General features: G+C 43.2%; 1 protein-coding gene across 6 annotated transcripts in view; it reads left to right on the top strand.

The window, feature by feature from the left end:
• The first annotated feature begins 341 nt into the window (after window positions 1-341).
• LOC120808796 (ATP-binding cassette sub-family C member 8) overlaps window positions 342-9022 on the top strand; it is a 37020-nt gene continuing 28339 nt past the window's right edge. For 4 of the 6 annotated variants that reach the window (XM_078082800.1, XM_078082798.1, XM_040161972.2 and 1 more), the window contains exons 1-6: window positions 380-600; window positions 2965-3127; window positions 5191-5332; window positions 5878-5999; window positions 6165-6331; window positions 7816-8058. In XM_078082800.1, coding sequence (XP_077938926.1) covers window positions 580-600; window positions 2965-3127; window positions 5191-5332; window positions 5878-5999; window positions 6165-6331; window positions 7816-8058 — 858 coding nt within the window. In that variant the 5' untranslated portion in view covers window positions 380-579. Of the gene's footprint in view, window positions 601-2964; window positions 3128-5190; window positions 5333-5877; window positions 6000-6164; window positions 6332-7815; window positions 8059-9022 lie in introns of all 6 variants that reach the window. The other 2 variants (XM_040161974.2, XM_078082799.1) reach the window with 1 other exon arrangement.

Here is a 9022-nt window from a genome sequence, read left to right as displayed (position 1 = left end):
GCCGCATAGCCATAAATAAAGACTTGTTCAAGATAAATCAGTTTACAGTAGTGAAATTGCGCTAAATATGCATGTTAGGTAGTCTTAAATAAAGCAAACACAACACAAAAGCCGAAAAAAATGCACGGTGTATTGTAATATGCGCGTTGCACCGCCGTGCAGCTTTGCAACGTTGCATAAGCGCTGCGTGCACACATCCACTCCCACGGTGACATACGTGACAGCGGTCTGCTGCTGAGTTTCAGCGTCGCATCGACCGCTGTGGTGGGTTCATGACAAGAGACCAAAGGGGGGGCCTTGGGTGGAGGATCTGCCTCCTTCTCCCTCTTCCTCCGCTCCTCCTCTTCCTCCTCCTCGGTACCCGGGTTCAGCACCGCGGACAGCTACTTGGCGGCTCCCCTCTTTAAGCGGCGGCGCAGAAAGTGGGTCAGCGAGACGTCGGCCCTGTGAGCACATGCGAGACTGTCATTTGGGAGACTTTTTTTTTAGAAAACCCTATTTTCTTTATTTAAAATCCAAGCGGACGGATGTGACGGTACTGAAGAGTGTTTCGTGAGGGAACCGCCGCTAAAACACACAATGATCTCCCGATATAAGCCGGTAAGTGCTGGAGGTGGTGTCATCTGGTCCCACTGATCGATACTCTCTTATTGAATAGTATACTGCAGCGCTTTGTTAGCATTTCATGCACATGCACGCATTGCATCGAAGGCTGCCCGCACTGTATTTCTCAATTCCACATAGGACCTAAAAACAGATCACATGGGAATCTCCACGTTTTTACAAAGGATACACATTTACATTATACCGGTTTTGTATTGTTGTTGTTATTATTATTATATAATCATCTAATTTATTTAAAGAAGCCATGTGTCTGTGGTAATGGCATTTTACATCAGAGGCATCTATTCATTACTAGAGGCAAGACACTGAGGTGTGAAGCGCTGGATGTGTCAGGTTTTTGCGGCTGGTCTGTTAAGTTGCTGCAGCTCACACAGAGCCAGATGGAGAAATGTATCCTAATATTGTTCTTCTTTCTTTTTTGCTGTCAGCTCCCCAGGCTACTGACCTATTTTCCTTTTCTTTATGAGGTTATCTTTATCCATCTATATGGCCACTGCTGGTACTTATTTTTGTTCTTTCGACCAACACTTCAGCTTAAACTCTCCCCAGGCGAGCAATGAAGAGGTCTTATGTGATCAAGGCCACCACAGCGCAGTCAGTTTTTCCATCTGTAAAAAGAAGAACTAGAGAAAAACAGTGCATGATAAAACTGTGGTCTTTAGTTATACTGATATATATTCTCATTTATTCAGTGAAACTCGTGCCAATGCGACATCTGGCTAGTGTGTGCTGTGCCATTTTGATTAATAGGTTACAGTTATCAAAATACGCCATTTTCTTAACTTAATTTATCCAAATCCCCATACAATGCTAAACTGTGTACTGACAGCTGGTGGCAGGAGGACAATACAGGAGGTGGCTGCAGTTGCTGTGAACTCTTTTTATTAAATGCATCGACCTTCAATGTCAGAGCTGCATATTACGACTTCTTTGAAGAGAACACTTTGGTGTTTTCTTTTTAGTATAAAAATAGACATCTGAAATTGGAGATTTAATTACAGCAAAAAGCCTTTTCTGTCTGCACGTTCAAGAACCTAATTTGGAACAGCTTGGAAAGACATTTTATAGCAAGCACAGGACCATATTTTGATAAACCTCAGACCTACATGGTCTTTCATTGGTTGACTAAATGTACGTCACTACTATTTTGTTGTGTGCAAACACTGTGAACTGCTCAGTGCATTGAGGCATATCTGTTGTTGCCATGGTACGGATTATTTAAAAAAATGAATCACTTTGACCAGAAATGGCCCCGAGTCATCCCCGTGGATACGTGGATTATCAAAATCTGCTACCATGTGTCTTCTCACTGATCCCTCTGAACAAGTCGGCTGCCATTGGCTGCGGCGAGATCTTCTCCTGCGGACGCCCAACGTATCCGTCACGGGACTTCATTCATATTTAATGTCTCTATTTCTTATGCATGAAGCGTACGTATGTATTGAGTTGCGACCGTGTTTCTCCTTCTGTTTCTTTAAGGCTACTGGAGATGTTATGTGGACTAAAGCAGTAAATCACCCACTGCAGAGTTATGTAATTGCTTAAATCGCGGCGTTTGGACTGGAACGAGAGAGCGCTTGCTCATGCTTCGACTCGTACCTTGAGCGTGACGATTGCAGCAGCTGTACCCCTCTCATTGTCCCTCCTCCCCCTTGCTCTTCATCATTCACTACCCCCCCCCCCCCCCCCCCCCCCCCACCTCCCCACTCCTACCTTCAGTAGTTCTTCAGCTGGCCGGCATTCTGTCCCCCCCCCCTCTGCCTTTGTGGTCCAAGGTCGACTTAAAGCTCCGGTTTGTATCGGGACAGGAATAGCAGGTGCACTGCAGAATGCCACCGCTGCTCTTGCTGTGCGTGCGTGGATCCGTGTTCCCGAATGGATTCCAGCGGAGCCTTTCGGCGCCAAGTGCACCTCCAGCTCTAGAGGATGTCTAAAGACAGCAGGCACACGGGATACAGATGTTTCTTACCTGCATGGTTTGGAAAGCAGCGTAGTCTGCTGGAGAGGAAAGCGAGCTGCTGCTGCTGCTGCTGCTGCTGCTGCACCGGGCTGTGACTGTCTCCCTCATCTCCCTCCTTCACGTCTCCTCCGGTCTCCTCTGGTGTCCTTCGGTCTCCTCTCTTTCATTAGATCTGATATTCGGGAGCGGCATCCGAGAGGGAGCAGCAAGGAGGTCACTTTGGGAATTATCCGCTGACGAGTCTCCAGTGTTCCTCACTGTCTTCTTTTTTTTTTTTTTCATTTTTTTTTTTTATCTCTGTCTCTCCGCTGTCTCTGCCTCCCCACCCCCTCCTTCGCCTCCTCTTCCTTCTCTCTCTACTTCTGTCCGGTTCCCATTAGAGTCCCGGTTCCACCATGTCCTGGGCATTCTGTGGGAACGAGAATAACTCGGTGGCCTACAACGTGGACAAGGGGGTCCTGAATAACGGCTGTTTCCTGGACGCAATCAATGTGGTGCCACACGTCTTCCTCCTCTTCATCACCTTCCCCATCCTCTTCATCGGTGAGTGTCGCGGGGAGGTGAGATCCTCAGCTACTTCCCACCACATCTGCCGGCACACACACACACACACACACACACACACACACACACACACACACACACACACACACACACACACACACACACACGTAACACAAAGATTGATTTGTTTTATCATGCTCTCTGTATGTCCCTCTCACTTTCTCCATTGCCTACTTTACTTGTATTTGTGATTAGGGAACTAACAATTGCTTATTTTCAATTAAAACACCATCTTATGCTTCGTTAACTTCTATCACAACCTCTAGGTGTTGCTGTCCCGTAGCCAAGTTCAAAAATATGAGTCTCAAGGAAATCAGGGCATATTGAGCCGTGATCTTGAGCTGTAAGCAAACGTGTCTCCTCTAATGTATGTAAAGCCAAACAGACGGCATGAGGTGGCACCTCCTCTGCTCTTAAATATTCCATTAGAGTCATCGTTGATGTGAAACAGCTATGTGTCGCTGCACACCATCACACATGCTCCCACTTCATGGCATGCTCTCTCACGTCAGTGTGTGTGTGTGTGTGTGTCTACCACGAGCGCCTTTTTTTTTCATGCAGGTCCACATATCGGCGCCTCAGTCAGCTGATTTTGTTCTGTGCTGCGGTTTTTCCGCTAAATACTTTCGGGTTACTTTTAACCCAAAGAGACATTTTACAAGTATTAAATGTCCCTTTTTTATCCGTGCTAGCAGCAAATACAAATCCCTCCGTTCATGGCAATGTCTGTCCGTCCGTTGGACACATTATCACCTGTTTGTTAGCAATGTCGCACAAGGCCTTCAGAGTTGCTCAAAACATTTCGTTTTTTTGTCCTATAAGTTGAGATGTTCCCAGTTCACAAAAATGTTTTATTTCTCATGTTAAAAGCCGTCGTCTTTCTTTGCCAAAAGTAAAGGACCCCGTCACCTAGAGCTGTGCTGTTATCACTGACTTTACAAACTGTATTGTGCGCTGCCTTCTGCCGTGCCGTTATTGCAAGTACTGTAGTGTGTGGAGCAATTCATCAATTGATTATTCTGCTGGTAAATATATATATATATATATATTTTTTTTTTTTCTTCTTTTTAACCATTACAAAGAGAGAAACTTCTCAGAAACTGAGAGAAGCTGATATATTCAACTATTTTGTTTTGTCTCACCAGCAGTCCAAAATCAATTAATATCCCATAAAGCTAAGAAAACCATCTTTACCTTTCAGAAGCGGATTTTTTTTTTTTTTTTGTCGTCTAATCATTTCACCAACAACACTGGAAAACACAAATTCCTAATTACCTGCACTTAATTATAATGAAAACCTTGTTATTTAAGAGATTTTGTTATGTATTTCGAATAGATGTCCCCGCGGTAAGGCAAAACATTAGAACGCAGTGTGTGTGGGTGTGTGTGTGTGTGTGTGTGTGTGTGTGTGTGTGTGTGTGTGTGTGTGTGTGTGTGTGTGTATTTGTGATCGCTAGCTTGTGCCAAAAAATCTCAGCAAGATAAACTCTGCAATAGCTAAAGTGCCAAAATAGGCCTCATTAACACAATGTGGTCAGCCGAGATGTGTTTTATCAAAGCAGTGACCCGTATTAATGACAGAAATTGCATTTTGATGGCTGAATCATTTACCATTTACCATATTATGGTCCAAGTTGAGACAAACATCTGGCTTATGTTATGGGACTAAGAGGAAAGATGCTGCAGACACGTTGCGAGCTGAAATAAATGACTGTAGGGTGTTAAGAAAGCCGCTCCAACCGGCTTATAAAGCACCGAACAACGAACTGAGAAAGCTTGTTAGTCTGTCATTATTCTCTGCAGACCTTTTATTTCAGTGTATTTTTTATTCAGCTGTGCAGGAGCTTTGTAGGAGAGCACTTTGTCACAGAGTGCATGATGTTCGACGTTGCACTGGGAGTAGAGAGCCCTGAGTAAAGCCTTCCAATGAGTGCACTTACAAGCTAAAGACAACTATTATCATCTTCACATTTTCTGACTGCCGTCTTTTCATTTTCTGTCTCTAAAATCTGACATGCTTTATTGCTTCATTCGCGTTGAAGGCTGGGGCAGCCAAAGTTCAAAGGTCCACATCCACCACAGCACCTGGCTTCACTTCCCGGGTCACAACTTGCGCTGGCTTCTCACCTTCGTCCTGCTCTTCATCCTCGTATGCGAGATTGGAGAAGGCATCGTCTCCGATGGGTATGTTTGACTAATTCATTCAAACTACTGCTAGTAACTAATATAACGTGCCGCCTTTGTCACAGAATAAAGTATTAGCTATTAAAAGAATATGTTATAGAATTTACTCATTTACCTACAAACACAGCAACAGTTTATAAACTTTATACACCAAGTGAAATAGTTGATTATGGTTGATAATAGTTGATTATGTGACTCATGAAGAAACACAAGCGGACGTGGTTGAAAAGGGAACATACCTTTGTCCGGTCTCTCTTTAAACCTTTTCTCTTAACTGTTAGTAAATCTCTTCTCAACGTTTGGATGTTTTTAATGGTTTTATGTGAAGCAGTTTGAATTGCCTTGTTGAAATGTGCTATTCAAATACAATTGCCTTGCCTTCTCTTCCTGGGCCATAAGAATCTAGTTTGTGTCCCATGTAATGAGCCCATGCACAACGGTGCCCAGTAAATACTCAGGGTGTTTTTCAGCCATTTCTGCAGACTACTAAGAATCAGTTTTTACTAACTCTAGGCTTTTTCTTCCTATCTGGTTTTCATCCGCAGATTCAGCAAATCCCCTCATCTTCACCTGTACATGCCAGCAGGTCTAGCCTTCATGGCTGGTATCACCTCTATCGTCTACTATCATAACATTGAGACCTCCAACTTCCCCAAACTACTATTAGGTACCGTATCCTTACATTTTTTGTTAACTTTCTCATCTACCTGAAATTACAGAGGCAAGGTTCGTAAAGTACACCTATATTTGATTTTTACAAATCGAACAAGTCATCCTTTTGACTCGCCGAGCGATTTGCTGTCGTTTTCTGATCCCATCTAAATCCCCTCAGCCCTGCTCATCTACTGGGTGCTGGCCTTCGTCACAAAGACCATCAAGTTCGCCAAGTACACCGAGCACGGCATCAGCCCGAGGCAGCTACGCTACTGCATCACCGGCCTGCTGGTGCTGCTGTATGGGCTCCTGCTGGCCGTGGAGATCAATGTCATTATGGGACGGGTGAGTTTGTGTGTGATGTCTTGGAGGTGATGCTGTATGTAGCCGGCTAATTCATTCATTTTTTCCTTTTTAATCTGGAATCCAAATAGCTTAAGAGGTCAGTCATCAGTAAAGCTCCACTGGACAGGAATAAAGTTTTGGGTGCAATGATTCTGCATGTTTGTAAAGAAACTAAACTTCACGGTGGAGTCAGATGAAAGGTCAGTAGATCACTAAATGAATTTGCCTTTAACCCGAGGAAGGCATTAATGCTTGTATAACATTTCACTGTAATCCATCCAATAATACTTCAGACATTTCAGTCTGAATCAAAGTAGTGAACCAAATGACCGACGGTCGGCCTGATATGTCCCCTTTTTAACATGTGCATTGCTAAAAACACTCTAATTAGTGGGATGTATTATATCTGCGAAGGATAAATGGTCTCTATTGTGTATTCATTATAGGCTGCTGTATTCATCAATGAACCTTGCTGACCGCACTAACCTGCTTTCACGTCTATTGAATTCACCGAATTGAATGTAGAAACAGAAAATCAGTGGTGCAGTGAAATTGCCTCCCGATGCAAATTGAAAGCAGTGGAATACGGCCAAAGCAGTAATAACATGTATTATGGAAACCACGTCACCGACTGGCAGATGAAATACAGAATACTCCCAAACACTATTGTTTTACAAAAACACAAATCCTTCAACAATTAAGATAAGAATAATATTGTGTTTACAAAAAAATCATGTCTTGTTTTATACAAATACATTTAAGTTGATTTAACAATCGGAAGTATTTGTCGTTTTGTTCATGGAGGACGAATAAACACAGTGAATAGAGATTTGAGAAAATGGCATAACTGAACTTAATAATTATGAAAATGCATCTAGATAGTATAAACATGTCTGTACAATATAAACTATTGAATTATGCTTATTAATAACGTACTTCTGAATGCTGCTAAGAGTAAGAGTCAACAAAAGATGTTTGCTTAGGGCAGAGGTCAACACACACACACAGGGTTTATGTTTTCCAAAGGAGACATGTACAGTATACGTTGTGTTCAAAAAGAATCGGACGATTGAAAATGTCCAAAATTTGAACAATCAAAACCAAGACCATGATCGGGTCGTTCACCGTGCAATCCATACAACACACCCAGACAAATGACGAGGGCGTAACATGAAGCTTATGAACATAAAGATCCCGTTTGTTGTGACACTGATACACCTTTGAACCTCGTCAAAGTCGGACGTCAGAGGCAGTTATGGTCACTTTCATAAAGCGGAAAGGATCTGGCCATTTACTATAATGATAACTTTTGTTGATTCTAGGTGTGTTTATATTTCCTCTGGTTACGGTTTTCCTCTAAAATGTGTTTTATCTATCGTATCTATTGTGTTGCATCTCTATGCAGGAAATCATCATTATTATCAAATCAATGCATGTTTTTGTACCAATAGCGTATCTTTCTGTTCTTCCTTTGATCTTCACAGCGCTACATGTGTTACGCCGAACCCACAGAGGTGAAGCCCCCTGAGGACCTCCAGGACCTGGGTGTTCGTTTCCTGCAGCCCTTCGTCAACCTGTTTTCTAAAGCCACCTACTGGTGGATGAACACCTTCATCACCGCCGCTCACAGGCGGCCCATCGACCTCAAGGTCATCGGCAAACTGCCCATCGCCATGAGAGCTCTCACCAACTACATAAAGCTGCGGAAGGCCTTCGACGACCAAAAGGTCGATGCGCCAACTGATCCCGTAAACGCTACATGAGTTAATGCAGTGTTTACCCTGAATATTGGCCGGAATTTGACATCTTCTGCAAATCTGCGAGGGAGATGTGTTATATTTAAGATCTGAGGTCTTCTAAATGATGTGGAGGAAATCAAAAGCATCTCTTGAATAGAGAGGAATAAATAATCACAGCTGTATCCCCCCCAATGGTGCAAGGGGGACTAGGTATTAATATGTAAGAGCTTGGAGTCCAGTTTGTTTGGCTCTTTATGGTCCCACCACTTCACTTTTGTTAGTTTAACTGCCTTAGTAAAGCTTGTGTTTGTTATGTTGAATCTGGTTGGTTTGTCAGCCTTGACACGTGCACGAGGTGATCTGGGAATAAGATTTCGTGTCTCAGTAAAGACGTCTGTCCTGCGATGACTCATTCCTGGCTTAACTGGGACCATCAACATGTATTCGGATGTCACAGAGGTGATTAGTCAAACAGTGTAAACACTGAGATGTCCCACTGCCTTCAGACACGCACACATTCTCAAGCTTATTCTTTCTGTCTGCTTATTACCTCAATTTTGTGAAACGTCTTGTGTCAGAGAGGTTTAGACTTTTCTATGTATGCTTTTGGTAGTGTTTGGCTTCATACGGTGAGGAACGTAATTATTTTTATTTTTACATGTACGTAGCGTCAACCGAATATTAAAAACCTCCCGTGCGAAATATTTCTGCTTCATAAGGTTCTGACTTGGCTCAGGGCAATTTGGTGCCAAGTGTATTAACTTTACTTTTTCATGTCGGGTCTCCTTTTGCAGTCAGGAGCCGTGCAGATTCAGTGAAGTGGAAAACATCTGATTGATTCTCGTGTCCATTGCGTGCTGGAATCCGTATGACTCTAAGCCGGTATAGAAAGTGGATGGAGGATTGCTGTTTGCTGCTTTGGTGAAATGGAACAAAATCAATGTCACTTTCG

Source organism: Gasterosteus aculeatus, chromosome X (assembly GCF_964276395.1).
Source record: "Gasterosteus aculeatus chromosome X, fGasAcu3.hap1.1, whole genome shotgun sequence".
NCBI lineage: Eukaryota > Metazoa > Chordata > Actinopteri > Perciformes > Gasterosteidae > Gasterosteus > Gasterosteus aculeatus.
This window is presented reverse-complemented; position numbering and strand designations above follow the sequence as displayed.